This window comes from Amblyraja radiata, chromosome 17 (assembly GCF_010909765.2).
Source record: "Amblyraja radiata isolate CabotCenter1 chromosome 17, sAmbRad1.1.pri, whole genome shotgun sequence".
NCBI lineage: Eukaryota > Metazoa > Chordata > Chondrichthyes > Rajiformes > Rajidae > Amblyraja > Amblyraja radiata.
Genome location: NC_045972.1, coordinates 33,379,697 through 33,401,114, shown reverse-complemented (window position 1 = coordinate 33,401,114; position 21,418 = coordinate 33,379,697). Strand labels below are relative to the sequence as shown.

Genomic DNA, 21,418 nt, shown 5'->3' with positions numbered 1-21,418 from the left:
TTCGTTTGTAAAAAGATTAAGTGAATTTCTACTTCATCAGAAAGGGGTGCTTTGTTCCCCTTTGTTTCGGGAAGAGATGGGGGGGGGGGGGGGGGGGGGGGGGGGGGGACCTCGTTTCGAAGATGTTATGATCTTTAAATAGGAACTGGTCATTCAGAAGGAAACACAATAAATATTCTTTGGAAGATGGTAGAAGTCTGGAATTCTTTCCAGAAAAGCAGTCGATATTAATTCGATTGACAGTTTAAAATCTGATATTAATGGAGTGGCATTAGAGGATACCCCAAAAAAAGCATAGTTCAGCAAGATCTCTCTTGTGGATTAGATTAACTGAGCAGTCTTCATTATCACTTGAAGTGACAACACTATTTGCAGTATTTTCTGTTTTAATGCAGATTTCAAGCATTCACAATATTTTGTCATGAATCTAAATTCCGTTTTTATATAATGTTTTCTTGCTGCCTATTAACCATTGTTATTTTGTTCACGATTCTTATCAGTTGTCTTCCATTCATTTACTACCACTGGAAGGGAACTATAATATCGATCCAATTGCTCGGCGAACTGCGGCGTATTTGCCATTGGCCACATGTGGGCAAAACCAGCACTGAAGGTGCATTCTGAGTGGTTGCAACAGCATCTGACCTTTCAGCGGCGCTGTTTCGGGAATCATCTGACTTTGCGGCACGGCAGGTTCTGCCGGGTAGTGTAGTTTCCATTGAAGAATAACAGCCTGGAGTTATTAAGGTTGAAAAAGGTGCAGCTGAACTGTGATGAGCTCGAAGAGGCTTCGGACTGAGTCGGGAAATGGTCGCGGAAGGAAAAGACAGCTGAAGAGGGAGATTGCGGAACTCAACCCGCTGTTGCTGGAAGCGAAGGAGCGAGTGAGCGAGGCCTGGAGCAGAGGGTTAGAGTACTCGCATGGTGAGGAGAAGTGTATCGGGCCCGGTCCACAGCACTGGAGACAGCCGGGCGGGGGTCGTGTGTAGGAAGGAATTGCAGATGCTGGTTAACACCGTAGACAGACACAAAATGCTGGAGTAACTCAGCGGGACCGGCACCATCTCTGGAGAGAAGGAATGGGTGACGTTTCGGGTCGAGACCCTTATTCAGACTGTGAGTCAGGGGAGAGGGAAACCAAAGGGAAACTAGAGGTACGGAAGGATCAAAGGAGCGAGAGAGGGCGTTGCAGAACTCGTCGGATAGAGGAGAACTTCTTCAAAGTGGACACACCTTGAGGAGATTTCGCACTGGAGCAGACTGGAGAAATGTGTAGGAAGGAACTGCAGATAGTGGTTTACACCGAAGATAGACACAAAATGCTACCCAGCGGGACTGTTGCCTGTCCTGCTGAGTTACTCCAGCATTTTGTGTCTAACTTCAGCGGGGATCGTACCGGGTAAGGTATGAATGTTGTGAATGGAGAAACAATTCAAGTGTCAATGTGACCCACTCTTGCATCAGTCGAATTCCATTAAAATATTTGAGCACCAAATGTGGACTGACATCATCAGTGCGGTGGAATATAAAATAATATAAGAAATAGAAGCAACAGTAGACAAGACGTGACAGCTTCACTGAATCTTATGGCTAATATATTCTCTGGAGACACAAGAAACTGCAGATGTGGAATCTTCAGCAAAAGACAAAGTGCTGGAGGAATTCAATGGAGGGAAATTTCAGATTGATTGGAGTAGGGGGAAGAAAACTGGAAAAGAGAGGTGGAACAACGCCTAGCAGGTGACAGGTGGATATATATTCTCTGATCGCCTTAGTGTCTAAAAATATATTAATCTCAAATGTTCATATGCTCGACGACTGGAGATCCCTGTTTCTCAGTGGATGTATTCAGGCTTAAGGGTGGGTATATTATGGGGAAGAGGGGTAACTAGAGAGAGAATGGGGCCACTCAGAAACCAAAGTGGTCATCAATGTGTGGAAGTGCAGGAGATGGGAAAGGTTCTCCATGAATATTTCTCTTCTGTTTTTACGGCGGTGAAAGACCTAAAGACTGGGGAACTTGGGGAAAGTTGATGGAGATATCTTGAGGATAGTCTATGTCAGAGTTGAGCAAGTACTGAAAGTCCATGGATGTACAAAGATAGATGAATCTACTGTCTCATCTGATAAATCCAAGAACAGTGTGGGAAGCTGAGGTCTTGTCATCGTTAGACAGAGGTGAGGTGCCAGACGACAGGAGGAAGACTAATGTTATGAATGAATAAGTTTATTGGCCAAGTATTCACATACAAGGAATATGCCTGGGTGCTCCGCCCGCAAGTGACAATGAGACCTGCAATGTAAGTTGAACCAATACTGCAGTAATTAATAGTTTTGGCAGTCTACAAATATTTTCCCTTTTTTCTATTCGGAGATTATAATCATCAGAATTCCTCTTTATTTTGTAAAGAAACTGTAAGAGAAACATGCTTGTGTCTAATTTATTACGGCATAAATGCTTCTTGACAAGTTTACCTATGCCTTTCTGCCTTCCTTTACAGAACTGGGTCTGCAGGTCAGCACTCAGCCATTCACACACTGTGTGATACCAGACTTTATACAAAGTCAGTCATTCTTGACAGGACTTCAAAATGACCTTCTGCAACTAAACTTTCATGAAAAATCCAATGATCTTTATAAATTTAAGCAGGTGAGAAGCAGTTTTGCAGAGAACAAATGAAAGGGTTGGTTGGAGGGAGACCAAAATGAAATTCGTAACACTAAAAGTACAGGGCCTTTTGCTACAGTATATGCATGCTAATGAAACTATGCTGTAGTGATACTAATTTCCTTGCTTTGAATGAGCCCAGCATGCATATCATGAACAGCTTCTTAAGAAGGTTATAGACGTTGGGGTTCTATCGCTAGCAAATGGACTGTTCGCACAATGGGAACAAGAGAACAGGCAAAGGGATAGAATGAAAGAAAGAAGGAGTTAAGTAATTTTCATTTACAAAAGGATTTTTGCATCATTTTAGCTATTTTCAAAACCCTGCAGCCAAATTACCATATTAATATTTTAGCCTTAGTTGTAATTTCAGAAAATCTTTATGCAGAATTCTTGGAATAGCAAAGCTGAGGTGATGATTAAGGATAAGGGATTAGGACCGAGATGAGAAAAATATTTTTCACACAGAGAGTGGTGAATCTCTGGAATTCTCTACCACAGAAGGTAGTTGAGGCCAGTTCATTGGCTATATTTAAGAGGGAGTTAGATGTGGCCCTTGTGGCTAAGGGGATCAGGGGGAATGGAGAGAAGGCAGGTACGGGATACTGAGTTGGATGATCAGCCATGATCATATTGAATGGCGGTGCAGGCACGAAGGGCCGTATGGCCTATTACTGCACATATTTTCTATGTTTCTATGATTGTATAACAGAAACTCTGAAATGTGGGGTGAGGTACAGAATGTAAAGTTTGCAGTGACTTGACAAAGTGGTATTTAACAATCACGTTAAATTTCAGTTACAATGTTTGCTGGCATTTTAGTTTCTTAATAGAGACAAGATGTTACAGACATTGTTTAAATATAATTTGAAAGATTGTATTAAATTATTGAAATTAAATTGGAGAGCGTAAACCACAGCTGATCCCATACAATGGTGCCTAAAGTGGCTGTTAATAGAAGTGATGAGATGAAATTTCGAATGTAAATATGTAAAGGCAGCGCAGTGGTGGAGTCGCTGCCTCACAGCACCAGAGACCAAGGGTTGATCTTGGATATAGTTGCTCAGGGAGTTTGTACGTTCTCCCTGTGACTGCGTGATTTTTCTCTGGGTGCTCTGGTTTTCTCCCACATTCCAAAGATGTGTGGGTTTGTAGGTTAATTGAATTCTGTAAATTGTCCTTGGTGTGAAAGTTAGAACTAGTGTACGGGTGATCATTGGCTGGCGCGGACTTGGCGGGTCGAAAGGCCTGTTTCCATGCTGTATCTCTAAACTAAATTAAGCTATTCTGATTGAGCTGACGGAACGAAGTTCCAGGTGAATATTCAGCTAAGGTTTTAATAGCGGAAAATAAATGACGCTATTAAAGGAACAGGTCTAGATGTAAATATATAGTTAGGAATGATTGATTTTACTGGATGTTAATGGTGTCTTTTGCTTCCTGATAGTCAGATGACCTCAGGAGGAGGAAGGGGTACCATATCTCAGCACTAAGGTGAGTTACTATTAAACCACAGCTTATCCTCTTGTGGACACAACGTGATACTTTTTAAAAAAATGCATTGCTCTTTTACAACAATGGGAGAATAAAACATTCATTGCTTTATTTGATTTATGAGATTTGCCATAATGCACTTTACAACACACACTCAACAGACCCTGTTGAGTTGAAAGGCAATGTGGGAACCAGGGCTCAAAGTATTTAAACGAAGTGTGGTAAATTTGGCCCTCTAAGATGCATGTGAAAACAGAAAACCGATCCCAAGTGAGTTTAAAAAGAGCATTAGAAACCGTTCCCTATGAGTTTGGAGGGAGCTTGGGATGTTGATATGAGAGGCGTTAAAGGAATTGGGACTGCAGTGTGTTTGCAGAGAAATGGACCCCTATGATACAAATACCTAACCATTGGGACTTCCGAAAAGCAGTGAATAATTATTGGAATTATAGCAAATGTCATATCATTATATAGCAGAGAAACAAACCCTTCAGCCCAACCTGACCAGGATGCTCCATCAACACCAGTCCCATCTTCCCACATTTGGCTCGTATCCCTCTGAGCCTTTCCTATCCATTTATCTGTGCAAATGTATTTTAAATATTGTTTAAGTACCTGCCTCAACTACCTCTTCTGGCAGCTTGTTCCATGCACCCACCACCTTCTGTGTGGAAAAAGTTGCCTCTCGGATTCCTATTGAATCTTTCTTCTCTCACCTTAAACCTACGTCCTCTTGTCTTGGTTCCCTTACTTTGGGTAAAGGACTCTGTGCATTCACCTTATCTATTCCCCTGATTATCTTGTATGCCTCTATAAGATCCAGGCACGTGCAGTGTGTAATTACTCAGTCAGTCGGCTTTTAAAAAATCTTAAACCGCACATGCGCAGATTGCTCTCCTCTCCTTAAGCTGTCAGTCGACTTTTATAAAGTCTTCAAAAGCCATATCTCTTAATAAAGTACCATATTTCCCGGCAATAAAGATGCACCTGCATCGAAGACGCAGCCCCATTTTGAGTTGCTAAATTTTGAAAGAAGGCTGGCGGGCATGGAATTTCTTACGCTCAAAAAAATAAAAATAAAGAAAGTTACAATTCAATTTGCCCAAGGCTTCCAAATCTCCTTCATTTTGAATTACTGAATGGATGGGGGGTGGAGGGTGACGGTAGGTGGAAAGATGGTAGGAAAAACAGGAGGACACCGGGACAAGTTGAATCAGTTGTGATCTTAATGAATTACAACACTAGTTCAAGGGACCAATTGGGAGGGAGAGTTCCTTTCACAGCGTGCAGCGTCGACAGCACGTGAGCTGCACATACTTTTGCGTGTTACAAGTACTGTGGATGAAAGGCATGGGACAATTATGCCTACCTAAGAGATCAATCTCTTAGGTAAGCATAATTCTCCCGTGCCTTTACTATTTATATTTAATAATTACCATTTTATATTTTTAGTCGGGGTAGGCAGTGCCTACCTTGTCTACCCTGACGGCACGTGCCTGATAAGATCACCCCTCATCGTCCTGTGAGGAATGAAGTCCTAGTCTGCTTAACCTCTCCCTATCTGCCAGAGCTAACTACTATATCTCTGCAAAGTAATACTTTCATTGCTCCAAAATTGCCTGAGTTCTGATGAAAATTGCTCAATTTGTTTCTTGCACATGATCTATATATTTCCAGTATTATTGTGCATTGATGATATAATTTATCAGAGTTTAGGAGCTGCTGATTGTTCTCTTGTAACTTTATTTCACCTAGTCTGTTATAATTTGGTTGAATTCATGATCAAACTTGGGTTCAGCTGAGATTGCAAGACCAATTTCTCTCCGGGGATGAATAAAGTTTTATTGTATCGTATCGATGAAGTTGTTCAGATGATTTTCCTCTATCTCTCTCCAGGAAAATACTTTATGAAGATTTTCGGTTATGGCTCTCAGATATTGCAGGTGTAAAACTGGAAAGCACAGTTGATATATCTTGTGCTAAGTATGAATACACAGGTATATGGTGTTATTAAGGCAAATATGGGAGATATTGATTACATGTCATTTTACTGTGGGTTCTGCCAAATTTGTATTATGTGGTAAATCTGGTGTTTCAGTTGCAATGTTGCATGGCATGCACATTTAATTATCTTTGTGAGATGTATAGAATGAACATTTTTGCTTTCAGTTTGCTGATATCCAAGGAATATTTTACCATTGGAATTCTATAAATGCCATTTTTACCTTCATAATTGGTGAATCAGAACAGTGATATCACTAGATATAATGTATGATAATCATGTGTTGTGCTACACAGTGTAAATATTACATACAATTACTTTGTGACTGTTTTAAGGGTGGTCTTCAGGTTTTCACTGTAGTTGAATATGAAAATCCTAAAAGTCTCCTATGTTTAAAAAGTTGATTGGGAGCAGGTATTTAATATAATGGGTGTGCTTTGAAAAACACAGAGCTTATGTCTAATATTACTTTTATGGCTAAAATCTTGAGATTGATAAGGTGTAGGATTATTGCTACATCATGTGGAAATGTTACAATTTGTGTACATTGCCTTACCTTAAAGTGCTTGAATTGCTACATAGGTAAAATTGACTTTTATGTATAACCGTGAGGTATATAACCAATTAACTTTTCATCCTTGTTGAGTGAGAATTGTTGACTGGTTCACCAGAGTTTTTCTCTGTTGTCCACTGTAATCTTCCTATAAGGCGATTGCCATAGATAGAAGACACCTTCTGCAGACTCAGATCATCCATGAAGAGGAATGGTAGGGCTAGACAAATGCTCATGGTAAAGCAATTTTCATTGCAAAAATGCCTGACAATACAGGTAAGAATTGATTTGCAGTGTGAGCAGTGCATAGAGAAAACTGTGCAAATATAACATTGTACAACCAACTTTACAGAGAGATTTAGTGTGGTTGTTCCTCTCAAATAATATTACTTGTGAACCATCAGATCAAGCAGAAACTGCTTCTTCTGTAATAACTGGTAGCTGTCATTATTCCAACCAGTGTAGTTAAAAGTCCAGCTGACAGGATTTTCATACAGGAAGAACAACACCAAAACGCATTCCACAAAATTCAGTGTGCTATTGTTGACATTAAGAAACGCAGTAATGTACACATTTTTTTAAGGCAGCTCTTCACGGCATTGCAGAGACAAATTTCTGATCCCTTTTTGTAAAGGCGTCCTCAGAAGATAAAACAGTAAAGCATTCCTTGTCCATTTTCCTGGAAAGCTATTTTCATGTATTTTGCCTGATGTCCAAAATGTGCACGTATTATTGTTCATGTGAGTCTAGACTTGGTGCCTTAACACCATATTTAATCACAAACCAATTGCAGCTCTTTGTTATCAATTGGTTTTATAGCAGGCACCATTGAGCTGAAAAATAAGAAAAGTTAATATACTTCTGTTGTCAGGAGAAAACATGATGCAATCCAACAATGGCTTGAGTAACTTGGTATACAGAATGGTGGATGTAATCAAACCATTAACAAAAGTTATATGATTTGAAAAACACATTTAAAATATTCTGTAAATGTAACAGTTACATTTGTTGAACTGAAAATGAAATACTCGGTACCCTTTCATAATTTCTGAGAAAGTCTAATTAAACGCCTTTAGGTAGCAACTATATTGATGTTTTGAACCCAATGCTGTTGCAGATGTGTTGCTCTGTCATGATGATGAATTAGAAGGGCGGAGAATTGCCTTCATCTTGTATCTTGTGCCTGAGTGGCAAGGAAGTGATGGTGGCACCTTGGATCTATATGATGCCGATGGTGAGTAGGATTTGCAACATATCACTGACTTGTATCGCTTTAGCCATGATGTACTGGTGACTCCCAAAGGTGTCTAACATATATTCATCATTATGGTGCACATAGTTTCTGCTGATGTTTTAATTCTCAGTAATTAATGTTATGAATATCCTGACAATATCCAATGACAAGCATAAAACAAACTGCTGAAGAATCTTGGCGAGTCAGGCAGCATTTGTGGAGGGAAATGGACAAACTATGTTTCCAGTTGGGACCCTATTTTAAACTGTTTCTTGCTGAGTTCCTTCAGCAGTTTCATTTTTTTTGCTCATGAGCTGCTGAGTTCCTCCAGCATAGTATAGTTGGAGGGAATCTTGTGATTCACCTGTGATTCACGTGGGACCCAGCTCAAAGAGGAACAGACATAAAGAATAGTTCATAAAGCAGTGGTGAGTTTCTCAAACAAGTCGGCTTATTCAAAGCCTTAACAATACGAGATTCACAGCATCCATTGCATTTTATATTCTCACAACATAATGGTTACATGTTCATTTTATATATTTTAAATAATCCATCATTGATCAATGTCTCTGTAGCCTTTTATCTTGTTTTTATTCCCAGTTATCTTTAATCTTCTGACCCCTTTTAACCATATAACCATATAACAATTACAGCACGGAAACAGGCCATCTCGGCCCTACAAGTCCGTGCCGAACAACTTTTTTCCCTTAGTCCCACCTGCCTGCACTCATACCATAACCCTCCATTCCCTTCTCATCCATATGCCTATCCAATTTAGTTTTAAATGATACCAACGAACCTGCCGCCACCACTTCCACTGGAAGCTCATTCCACACCGCTACCACTCTCTGAGTAAAGAAGTTCCCCCTCATGTTACCCCTAAACTTCTGTCCCTTAATTCTGAAGTCATGTCCTCTTGTTTGAATCTTCCCTATTCTCAAAGGGAAAAGCTTGATCACATCAACCCTGTCTATCCCTCTCATCATTTTAAAGACCTCTATCAAGTCCCCCCTTAACCTTCTGCGCTCCAGAGAATAAAGACCTAACTTATTCAACCTATCTCTGTAACTTAGTTGTTGAAACCCAGGCAACATTCTAGTAAATCTCCTCTGTACTCTCTCTATTTTGTTGACATCCTTCCTATAATTGGGCGACCAAAATTGTACACCATACTCCAGATTTGGTCTCACCAATGCCTTGTACAATTTTAACATTACATCCCAGCTTCTATACTCAATGCTCTGATTTATAAAGGCTAGCATACCAAAAGCTTTCTTTACCACCCTATCTATATGAGATTCCACCTTCAAGGAACTATGCACGGTTATTCCCAGATCCCTCTGTTCAACTGTATTCTTCAATTCCCTACCATTTATCATGTACGCCTTATTTTGATTTGTCTTGCCAAGGTGTAACACCTCACATTTATCAGCATTAAACTCCATCTGCCATCTTTCAGCCCATTTTTCCAAATGGCCTAAATCACCCTTTTAGAAAACCACTCTTCCCATTTGCAATAAAAACAATATTTCTTGATCAATTTTCTTTCCCTCAACTTAGTTTACAGCCCACATTGTTTTTGTTATCAGGCTGGCTATGGTGTGGAATCTAAACACCTTATTACATCTATTTATTGCTTCTCCTAACATCTTTAAGTTCCCTTCACTCTGTTGGCCTCTTTTCCCATCATGCTTCCCCAGCATGTAAGCTCCTGAGTTCAACATATTACAAGCTGCTCATTTTTCTTGTAATTTTCAGATTTTCCTATATTTATAGGTGTCATGGTGAAAGATGTTGATTGAATTTGAGGATCTTATTTACTATGGGCTTTCAGCAGGGTAAATAGGCCTTGCATATTTGGGCAAATTCCTTATGGTAGAATTCAGAATCAAAATGATTCAGAGACAAAATTAAAATGAGGAAAGAACATTTATTTATAGAGTCTTAGAATGATACAGTGTGGAAACAGGCCCTTTGGCCCAATTTGCCCACGTCAGCCAACATGTCCCAGCTACATTAGTCGTGTAGCTACACTTGTTATATGCAGCAAATAAGCTACCCTAGTTATATGCAGTAAAATTAGGATGCAACATTTTATTATTGATCAAGGGTCTTTTTACAAGTAATACAAAAGTCTTGATTTAGATGTTGGACTGGATGGACCCATGATCCATGATAACATCAGCAGATTGAGTGCCAACCAGAGAACTCTCATTAGTGTGGGTCCGACAACTCTCCCTCAGTTTAACACCAGTCAGAATAAGGCGGTTCACCAGTCTACCATCATAAACATCCATTCCCTCCACCACCAGCACACTCTGATTGTCACTCTGATTGTCATGTGTGGTATTTATAAAATGTAGTTACTTGCCTCGGCTACTATGACACCACCTTGAACTTTATGACCTCTACAATAGTCATAAGGGAACACACTTGCCTTCAGATTCAGCATCAATTTGTACACCATTATTTTTGGAAATAAATTGTCATACCTCATTAACTAGTTCTAAAACACTGAGTGACCTCCCCTACCCCACTGTGGAGCACCTTCACCAATCGCCTAGACTTCTGCTGTCACTTCCAGTCTTCAGTGGACGGTCAGGGCAGAAGACGACGGTGTGCAATCTTGTTTCTGAATATGGAAGTGATTTTGGGTAAATGTGAAATGATATTTGATAAGTTATAAGAATATTAAATATATTCTGCTTGCTTGTTTAGAAATTGCAGACTTGCACTGATGCTTTTCAATCTAATTGTCTTCTATAGACCATTACCAGCCTCGAGAGATTGTCAAGTCATTAACTCCAACATGGAACACATTAGTTTTCTTTGAAGTTTCTCCTGTCTCTCATCATCAGGTACAGATGTGGAAAAAGTTCAGAATAAGCTAACTGTGGACAAACAGACAAAGATGTTTCAGATGAAGATTTCAGACATTTGGAACCTTTGTTCTTGTTTGACGAACTTGATTTAAAGATGTTGTGATATGTATACTGTCACAGGTGTGTTTTTTCAATATGCCCAAGATATTACTGGAATAGGAATTCCCTTTGTAAAAATACACAGGAAAAGAAGCATAATAGAGAATGCCAGTTAGATTTGGATATACCCGAGTCAGGCAGCACCAATCTTGCAGACGGAGTTATCCTCTAACTAGGGATAATTCTGTTGAACTGACTAAATAAACATTGGACTTAAGAAGGACACAAGAGAAGGTGTGCCAACTGGTACGTTGATCAGCGCTAACACAAACTGTAAAAACTGGTGCTGTCAATAGCTAACTATCCTGCTGTTATTTTTGGCTCCTTCAGGCAGTGCTGTCCAATTGATGTGGGACATTGGAGATTTCCGTTACAGTTTGAGCTTATTTTGCACTAATTCCAGTCCCACAACCATTAAAAACATTTGGAATATTGCCTCACTTCTTCACCTGGTCAAGTACTCATCTCCAGGTCTCCTGGAATCCTGTCAACCTGTGAATTTTGCCTGGTGTTTGTGTAATCCAAGCAATATTTGCAGATGTTGAGAAATGTATTAAAACTGCTGATAGGCTTTGTAAAGGTGAAGGGACAATTTTATTCCCATACGACTTTCAAGATTTGGCTCATGATCAAAATGTGATTTGATAAAGTTACAAATGGCTTATTTCGGTACAACGTGTAACAACGGGAACCTATATGCCGGTTCTGGCCAGGCCTGAGTTCCATTGCCCCCGCCACAGAGGGCAAATTTAACTTGCCAATTGGCCGCCGAAGTCCCAATAAAATCCAGATCGCCCATGTCTTCTGGCCTAGCTGCCACATTTTCGGGGAGATACCCGTGAGGGATTCCAAGTGAGTTCTTGTAATTTAGTCTGGGTTAAACGAGGTGCCAGACCACCAGTTGCCAGAAAGTTGATTGTAGACCTGTATGAATCACTGTGTTTTAAAATTTACTGATTAATGCTTTACCTGCTCAGGTGTCCGAAGTGGTGGTAGAGGGCAAATGCCGTCTTTCTATCAGTGGCTGGTTCTACGGGCCAATGTTGGAGAGGCCACCTCGTTACATTGAATGCCTTTCTCAAGTGCCACATATTGCGTGTGATGTAAGTTGAGATTTTTCTCACAATCTGCCTTGAATAACAATCTTCCTGGTGGCGGCGCGACTCGTTGCAGCGGCTCCTACAGCCTGTCTGTCTTTTTTTTATTTTTGTCTAGTTAAATGTAGTGTTTGTGTTTTTTTAAGCTTGGTTTTAAATGTGTATATGTGGGGTGGGGGGGGGGGAGGGGGAAACCGTTTAAAATCTCTTCCCTGTTCGGGAGACCCGACCTTTTCCCTGTCGGGTCTCCGTTGTCGTTGGGGCCTAGCACCGTGGAGCGGCCTCCAACCTGAACGACCCGGGGGCTCGGGAGACTGCGGAACTGCGGACTAATCACCATCGTGGGGCTGGCCGGCCTCGGAACGTGGAGAGCGGTGGTGACTCGCGGCTGCGACTCGACTCCTGGGCTCGGAGGCTCCAGCAACGCAGCCGCAGGTCCGGTGGACTGGGACATCGGGAGCTCGCGGGTCCGGGGGGAGAGAGAGACCGCTTCCCGGAGCTCCCGCAACGCGACTTCTCCAGCCCGTGTCGCGGGGTTGGAACGACCCGGACCGGGACCGTACATCACCTGGCGCGGCTTCATGGCCGTGGGACTCACCGTCGCACGCTGGGGCTCCGACCTTGTACTTTCAGACCGGGAGCGGGGCCGTAAATCGCCCCGCGCGGCCTAAAATGGCCGTGGGACTTATCATCACCCGCCTGGGGCTTGGACATCGGGAGAGAAATTGAGAGCAGGGGAGAGAAAAGACTTTGCCTTCCAACACAGTGGGTTCACTGTGATGGATGTTTGTGTGAACTTAATTGTGTGTATGTCTGTAGGACATTGTTTTTGTTTGTATGGCTGTGGAAACAAAATTTCGTTTGAGTCTCACTGGGGCTCAAATGACAATAAATTTGTATTGTATTGTAAATACACACAAAATAGGTTAAAAAAAAAAACACGATTGAGACACAAACCAAAGGTTGTCAAACTCTGGCCAACAACCCATTTCAACTGCAATGAAGTGTCAATTATATTTTCCTATCAGTTGTTGTCTTTCTAATCGGTGCCAGTTCGTGTCAGACCAATATCATGCGGATGCAATAGTTAACACCTTATGATAGTTTTATTTATTGTCCTGCATCATAGTCCTTCTGTGCAATTTGTAGAATCCACGAATGGCTCGACGGAAATGTTGATACTCATCTTCGCAAGTCATCTTCGAGTCTGAAAGGCAGCTAAAGAGAAAGCATATCCAAAGTCCATTAGAAACATTATCTTAATAATTGTAATCTTCTTTGGAATGGGCCTTTGATTGCACTACAGATTTTGTTTTTAGCACTATTATGGTTAATGACTGCTATTCATATAGTATTATTCATACTATTATTCATATAGTATTATTCCTACTGCTATTCATATAGTATTTCATAACCATAATACTATATAGTATTACTGCTATTTATTTATTATATTTTGATTATTATATATGAAGTGTGTGTTACTGTGTTTACAGGACTGGTAAGATGTAGCAAGTAAGAATTGATTTTGTTCTGCCTCTGGACCTATGACAATTAAACACTTGACTCTTCTCAAGAGTGAAAATAAATAGGTATTTTTCACATAGGGGACCTGACAAGCAGGGTGATACAGGGTTAAATGCTGGACTTGATGCTGAAGATATGTTTGAGAAAATCAAATGCAAGTCTGCAATTCTGCTGCTCATAGCTAGGTGGCAATGAGGGCTGTGATGGTAAAGTCACATATGGTTGCTCTGGAGATGCAGACAGGTTAAGTAAAGTTGGCAGGTAGCAAAAATTAGCAAGACAGATTATTTTTTTAAATGATGAGAGGTTGAGAAGAGTCATTGTGCATCACTGCAAACCAGCATGCAGGCAAAGCAAGGAATTAGGAAAGCAGGTGAAATTTGCCCTCGCCCAAGAGGATTTGATTTCAAGAGTAACAATATATTCCTGCAATTACAAAGGATCCTTGTGAAACTGCGACTGGAATACTGTGTACAGGTCAGGTTTTCTGACTTAAGGAAGGTTATACTTGTGAAAGAGAAAGTACATTGAAAATTTGCCATATTGATTCCTGGGCAGGAAGGTTTGTTTTATGGATATAGATTAAAGAGATGGGTCAATGATATCTTGAATTTGTGTGATCCCATTGAAATATACACCATTCTTACAAGCTTTAATAAGATAAACAAGGCTATAACAAAATCTCTGGTTGGGGTCTCTAGAATCAAATCAGAGGTACAATATGAGAGGTTAATCATTCAACACTGGCATAACAAATTTCTTGACCAAGGATATAAATGAGACACTGTGTCCAAGTTAACTTTGGAGGCACAGGTGCTTCATATAAACAAGACAAAGATGGATTGATGTTAATTAATAGCAAGGGTTAGTGAATTAGGTTGCGGCTAAATCAAAAGATCAGAAGTGATCTTGATAAGGATGTTATATCTGAAGGGATGCAATGGCCAGTTTATGTTTCTATTTCTTCCAACTGAGCAGGAAGTTGCATTTTGACCGTGAAGAGACATTGATCCTCTGTGACATGCTTTGTCTTAAAATGTTTCAGGAAGAAATACTTTATGAATGGATCAATCCAATTTACATGGATATGTCAGCTCAAGCGAACATCCAGGAGCAGTTTGAAGAAAAATCTGAAATTCTTCTAAAGAATTTTTTCAAGGTAAGTGTGTGGCAGGCTCTTATTTGGTTGAATTTAGAAAATGCCTCACACACATGGATAGGAAAATGGATGTGAATCTGTCACCTTGTCCGTGAAAAAGTCTTAGGAGTAAATTAATTTATTTGTTATAATGTCAATATATGATGTCTCTGCTTTCACTGTTAATAGTTTTGTGATAATTATCACCCACGGATGTCATATATTGGTGGTATCTACATCTGGTTGCTTTAGGAGGCATTTTAAATTTAATTGAATGCTGACAATCAGCACATTATAGAAACTCAAAGCTTTCTTGGATATTGGAGTGCTACTGATAGCCATTGACAGTAAAAGACTAAGACAGGCAAATAATGTCAGGGGGAAAGTGGTTTTATCCCAGGTTCATGTGGAGAATTCAGAGGCTTAATCTATTTAGATTATGTTAAGGGAATAGTTAACATAGAAAAAAGTTGTGAGCTGCTGTTGCTGTAGATTTAAAGTAAGCTATGGGTTCTGTACATCTCACCTGCTGTGCAGTTTAAAAACGTAAAATCATCTTTAATTCACCCTGTTTATACCAAACCACCTAGAGAAATCAAAGAAACAAGAATTCGAAAGGCATAGGATTCTAATCTGGATTGCAAGATAATTATTTTGTTACATCTTTTGGTTTTGTTTCAAATAGTCATTAGGGCAGCCATAAATATAGGATCCTTGAAGTCAGGAACTATTTCGAAACCAAAGAGGTGTATTGTATCAGATTTCAAAGGTCAACAACATTCCTTTTTGGTTTTATGTCAAGGTATTGGAGATACTTTTATTGACATTTCTGCTTCCGTGAACGTGAGAGTATATTAGAAAATAAATCACATTTACACAGCACTTTTTTTGGTCTTGGGAAGTCCTAAATTGCTTCACAGCTGCCTAGTGAAATATTATTGGAATAAATGGTGATAATCTTAAATAAAACAGAAAATATGGAAATACTCAACAGGCCAGGCTGCAACTGGGGCTAGGCCAACTGAGAATTTTCAGCATTTTCTATATTCTTAGTGTTCACAAATAGATGTGTTTGCATGGTAATCTTACAAATGGCAAGCATGACTATATAATAACTTATAGTAATATTATTTGATAGATTAATGTAACCAAGAGACATTAACCAAATAATTAAATAATGTTAACCAAGAGACCTCCACTGCTCTGGTTTAAACCTTGCATTGGGATGTTTTGGTGTGACTCCGAGGCAGGCAGATGGGAGAGGACCTTGATTAACAGCATCATCTGAAAAATAGAACCTCACAGATTGTACAGTTTCTTCAAATCAGCACTGCCCTGTCAGCCCAGATTATTTAGAGCCATAGTCAAAGAAACAGTCATTTTGCATAAAACGTCAACCCACTTTGTTATATTGACTATCAGACTTCGACGTTTGTTCAAAGTTGTGGAGTGTAAATTAACAAAAGCTATGAAATGACAGCAATTAGAGGATGAGAATCCAAAAAAAGAAAGAAATTAGGTTTCAAAATGTAAAATATTGTTAATGCAGGGATACCACAGACGATAACAGTAAAACAAACATTTTTCTGCATTTTCTGATCAGAAAGAAAAATTTCAGATGGTATGTGAGGCTATATCTAACCCAAAGATTAAATGGAAGAGAAGAGGACCAGCCAACAAAAGGTAGGTGGATCAGAAATCTGAAGGATCGTCATTCATGAATATTAAAGATGTTGAATGATTTTTTTTAATGCACTTATCAATGGAATACTTAACCCAGAAGCACCTGTGCAGAATTTACAGCAGGACTTTTCTGTAATGTTGTATTACTCCAAAAATCAAGTGCACCTAAACCTGGAATGGAAGAGAATGGCAGTCACCACACTTGCACTTAATTATTTCAGAAATAGAAACATACATTATTTGTGCTACAGAATGCTTATCTAGGCTTGTAAAAGTTTCATCTTTTTTATCCCTCTCGTTTTCCTTCCACTTCATGAGATCATAGGAATCATGACCTGTTCACAGGCTCGCTCAGTATATGGCTCAGGTGATTTAATGGGCCATGTTTGACCACTTTATCTAAAATTTCAATCTCTGCAGTAGTATGGTCTTTCAATGCTGCACAATTGTTTCCTTTTGTGCAATAGAAGCTAACTTGAGCTTGTGCTCATAGCAGATGGGTTGCCAGATTTGTTTAATGTATTTGTGAAATAAGTGACAAACCTTGTTATTGTTCAGAGCTCTGGTCAGTTTTTCCTGGATTTGTGGCATGCTCTCTGATAGTGCCTCTCTGTTCCTTAGATGCTATGATCAAGCAGAGGAAGATGGCTTTCCTGACATTCTTGCCAAATGTATGAAGCTCTTTTATTCTGAGGCCATGTTCCTGCTTCTGTCCAATTTTACTGGCTTAAAGCTACATTTCCTCGCAGCCTCAGATAATGATGAAAAAGATGAGCAAGAAGATGACCTGGAGATGTCTGATGAAAATGAGCAAGCATGCTCTAGCACTGAAAAGGATGAGAAATCAGATTCAACATTACCTAATGGCAATGATAGCAGAGGAGGCAGTGTACTTGAAACAACAGAAAAAACAATGCCAACGGACAGTCCACAAAGTAAGATTTATTTTAAAAATATTTATTTTTAGGGATTGGCAGATGTCATCACTTGGAACTATGGCAGGTAAAAAATAATTGTTCAAGTTAGATAATATTAGTGAAGCTGGATTTTAACAAAATTAGATGTAATACTGGTTTTAAACTGTCCAATATTGCTCCCCTCTGAATCCAATAGTGAATACAATTGGGTGGGTTTGAAGGTATCAACATATCCAAGCCTATCAGTTAGTTAGAAGCAGACTACATTTTTATTTCTCTTTCTTAACTGTGAAATTTCAGAAATCAGTCTGATTACTGAAGGCACAGAAAGATGTTTAATGGAAACCTCATGGTGTGATGGTAGCAACTAAATTTGTGTTGGAGGATGCAGATATGTAGCCAGTGAGGTTGATCAGAGGCATGATGAAGTTGAATACGTTGATGGTACCCGGACGTGGCGCCAACGGACAAGAAGCCGAAGCAAAGAAGTCGAAGCCAAAGTACCGAATGGAATCAAGGCCGAAACGCCAAAAAACCGAAAGAGTACGAAGATGAAACACCAACTAACCGGAAGGATGGGACGCCTAAAAGCAAGAGGAGGAGAGAGAGAAGGGGGAGAGAGAGGAGAGAGAAGGGAGAGAGAGAGAAAGGAGAGAGAAAGAAGGGAGAGAGGGAGAGAGAGAGAAGGGAGAGAGAGAGAAGGAAGAGAGGGAGAAGGGAGAGAGAGAGAGAGAAGGGCGATAGGGAAGGTGGGAGAGAGAGAAGGAGGAGAGAGAGAAGGGAGAGAGAAGGAGGAGAGAGAGGAGGGAGAGAGAGAAGGGGAGAGGGATGGGGGAGAGAGAAGGGGGGACGGCAGGGTGGGGGTCATTTTTCCACACAAGCCATAGGTGACTAAGCGGCCGAAGGCTGTGGGTCGGGTGGAGCGGAGGTGTAGGACAATGTTCATCCCTCCACAGTAATGTGATGGACGACGGGGTCTTGACCAATCGCTGACAAGTCCCGCCCCCCAGCAACGTGATGTCCGTTATTGGACTTTTCTGCTTGTAGGAGACGCTGCCTTCCGGTTAGTTGCCGTTTCGTCTTCGTAATCTTTCGGATTTTTGGCATTTCGGCCTCGTTTCCATTCGGTTCTTTGGCTTCGACTTCTTTGCTTCGCCTTCTCGTCCGTCGGTGCCATGTCCGCACACGTAAGTTGACACCTCATTTTAGATTACGGAAATATTAGCTTCAATGGGATTTGCTGCAATTAGCAGTCAATCAACCTACCACACAGTTAATAAAGTCAGCACAGATGTACTCAGTTGAACGTTGTGGATATTGACTCCATGCTACACAGTGAAATGGGAGAAGAAAGTTGTAGCTGAAGGTCGTTCAGCAACAATTTAATACATTTGAGCAGCAGTTATCTTGGAGTAATGACAGATCATCAATGTGTCTATTGATGAATATTGTGTGGCAACAAAATTAAAAAATGATATGATGGTAAAGTTAAAAATAACAATGGAGACATTGTTTGGTTCTTCACATACTCAATGAAAAGCAAGTGAAAGAGTTTGAAGATGCATCAATCAATTATTTTACAGAGCCTGGTGTTCCTGTTTGCCGAGGAGAATTAAGACGTTGGAAAAATGGATACTACACACTTATCCATGACACCAATGTGGAAAACACAGAATTTGCCCTCGACCTCTTGTTAAACTGCGGTTGTGAAGGTAAATGTGCTGATTTTAATTTACAGGATATGTATTACACATCTGGTGTAATGCTGGATCACAACTTTGCTTTTGTTATACCATTGAGGGGAAGAGCAAAACATTGTATTGGAAAGTGCCAGCATGTGATTGGATTAGGAGAATGAACATGTGTATTTTTCTGTTCCAGGCTGGGATGAGGAATTTGGTGGTGTCACTTCATACATTGCAAAAGGGGAAGATGAAGAGGTAAGAACTGAATTAATTCAAATTAATTTCCTAAGGAGATTTAAAACGTTTGAATTAATATAGGCTTAATAAATGCTTATGCGCTGTACCTTGGTACTTGTGACACTAAAGGACCATTGAACCATTAAATGTTATTTAGGAATCCCAGTAACCAAGTCATGTTGCCTTTTGCATGCAAGTTCCAACATACATTGCATTCTGCAACGAATTAGACTGAATACTGATACATCACGAGGATCAGTGTGGGACTCTCGTTATTTTTGATGTAGATTATAGTTTTGATGGGAACTTGGGTATGATTAGTAAGTTTACAGATGGAATTTAATTTTGACAAGTGCAAGATGATGTATTTTTGGTCAGATAGATGCAGGACAATAAATGTTTGGGTGCTAAGCGATGTTGATGAACAGAGGGACCTTGTGGTTTAAGCCCATAATTTCCAGAGAGTAGAAATGCAGATAGTAATCGTTGTACACAAGGCATGTTTGTCTTTATAAATCAGTGGATATAAAGAAGAAGGATTTCAACCTAACACGTCACCTGTTCCTTTTCTCCAGAGATGCTGCCTGACCTCCAGCATTTTATGTTTATCTTCTATAAAATATAAAAGTTAAAATGCTTTTCTTGCAAGTTTACAAAACCTTACTTGGATCGTACTGGTCACCACACTACAGGAAGGATATGGTTACGCTGGAGAGAGTGCAAATGTTGCCTGGATTGAAGTAGTTTAGTTATTGGATATTAGTGGTTAGATTTTTATTTTCTCGGAAGAAAAAGAGCCTGACCTGCTCACGCTATATAAAGTTTATGGGCATAGGTAGCTATAATTATTTTCCTGTGGTGGGAAGTAATCAACACATATGGATATAAATATAAGATGACATTAAGGAATTTTAAATGGGATTTTAGTCAAAAGTTGTTTTTTTACAGAATGCTGATTATTTAAATTTACGACCACAGGAGATAGTAATTATATTTGAGAGCCATTTAGAGAGATGTTGAAATAAGCAAAATAAGGATATGCACCTAATGTAGGCCATTAGGAATGATGCTGATGGCAAACAAAGAAATGGGGGGGGGGGGGGGGGGGGGGGGGGCTGAATGACCCATTTCGGGTCTGCACTGTTCTCTAACTCTGAATCATATGGGAAGGCTCCCTGCATTGACCAGCAAGTATCTCAGCTGGATCCTATAGTTTGATCATGCACCCCCCAACATTTTCATAAGAAAAACATAGGGAATCGTGGAGTGATGGAGAATAAATCAGGTGTTACTTTTCTATAATAAAATTCATTTTAAATTATTTATGTTGTATTTCAGTTACTTACTCTTTGTCCAGAAGACAACGCATTGGCATTGATCTACCGAGATAAAGAAACATTGAAATTTGTGAAACATATTAACCAGAAGAGCATCAATCAGTTTAACAAGAATAATGAGGGCTGTAGTTTCTGGGACATTTCCTTTGTGTATTATGAGTGATTTCACATCTGCCTTCTCTGCCTAAATCATTGCATCTGATATGGGATAAAGCGCAAAAGTACTCAACACCATGGTCTTCCTGATAAAGCAGATTTCTGAGGCAATATGTGCTGGGCCATTCCAAGATCAGACATACTTGTCCCTGATCAGTCCCTGATCACAACTACATTTTCGATGGGCTGAATGTTTGGTTTTCCAGAAGTTGAGTGAGGACTTATTTGACCTGGGAAAAGGTACTGCAAGTCTCATAGAAGTGATTTAAATCTTTTTCGAACAAATGTGGTTTTTATTCCTTATTAAAAATGTCTGAACAAATGTGAATTACGTTTCCCTTAATTTATCTTGCCTAACATTGACTGCACTTTGCGGCTAACTATGTTCAGTGAGTGTTCTGGGTTGAGAGACCCATTGGTTTCATACTTTTAATAAAATAAATCTCGCAATACATGTATTGATGCTTACAACAGATTTGTTGATGCTGCTATAAATATCTGGTTAATTTGATGGTGATGTATCCTTATGATGGTAGACATTTTTGGAGGTATATTTTTGTTTATAATATTTCCTCCAGTTTATATTATTTTATATCTAACTTTGATTTACGGCTGTGCACCATTTTCTTGCTGAGAGTGTAGATGGTATATTTGTCTGTCTGCTACCCCATTAACTTGGAAGCTGGCTGCTCAACGATATGTGGGAAGC

General features: G+C 39.8%; 1 protein-coding gene across 2 annotated transcripts; it reads left to right on the top strand.

Moving 5' to 3' along the window:
* Nucleotides 1-649: 649 nt before the first annotated feature.
* ogfod1 (2-oxoglutarate and iron dependent oxygenase domain containing 1) lies at nt 650-21,161 on the top strand. Of its 2 annotated transcripts, none has more exons than XM_033036065.1 (13): nt 650-924; nt 2,502-2,650; nt 4,116-4,162; nt 6,059-6,105; nt 7,835-7,951; nt 10,718-10,809; nt 11,910-12,035; nt 14,602-14,715; nt 16,298-16,377; nt 16,999-17,312; nt 18,878-19,006; nt 19,176-19,234; nt 20,555-21,161. In XM_033036065.1, the coding sequence occupies exons 1-13, from the start codon at nt 774-776 to the stop codon at nt 20,714-20,716; spliced, it is 1,587 nt and encodes a 528-aa protein (XP_032891956.1). In that variant the 5' UTR covers nt 650-773; the 3' UTR covers nt 20,717-21,161. The 2 variants fall into 2 exon arrangements, with proteins under 2 accessions (XP_032891956.1, XP_032891955.1); XM_033036064.1 differs by having other exon boundaries at nt 6,059-6,159.
* The last annotated feature ends 257 nt before the right edge of the window (nt 21,162-21,418 follow it).

What these genes read in the sequence shown, in the direction of transcription:
- ogfod1 (XM_033036064.1), top strand. Translation starts at nt 774, where the DNA reads ATGAGCTCGAAGAGGCTTCGGACTGAGTCGGGAAATGGTCGCGGAAGG. An exon ending in AGGGTTAGAGTACTCGCATG is followed by an intron (nt 925 to 2,501) that starts GTGAGGAGAAGT and finishes CTTCCTTTACAG; the next exon opens with AACTGGGTCTGCAGGTCAGC. An exon ending in TGCTAAGTATGAATACACAG is followed by an intron (nt 6,160 to 7,834) that starts GTATATGGTGTT and finishes ATGCTGTTGCAG; the next exon opens with ATGTGTTGCTCTGTCATGAT.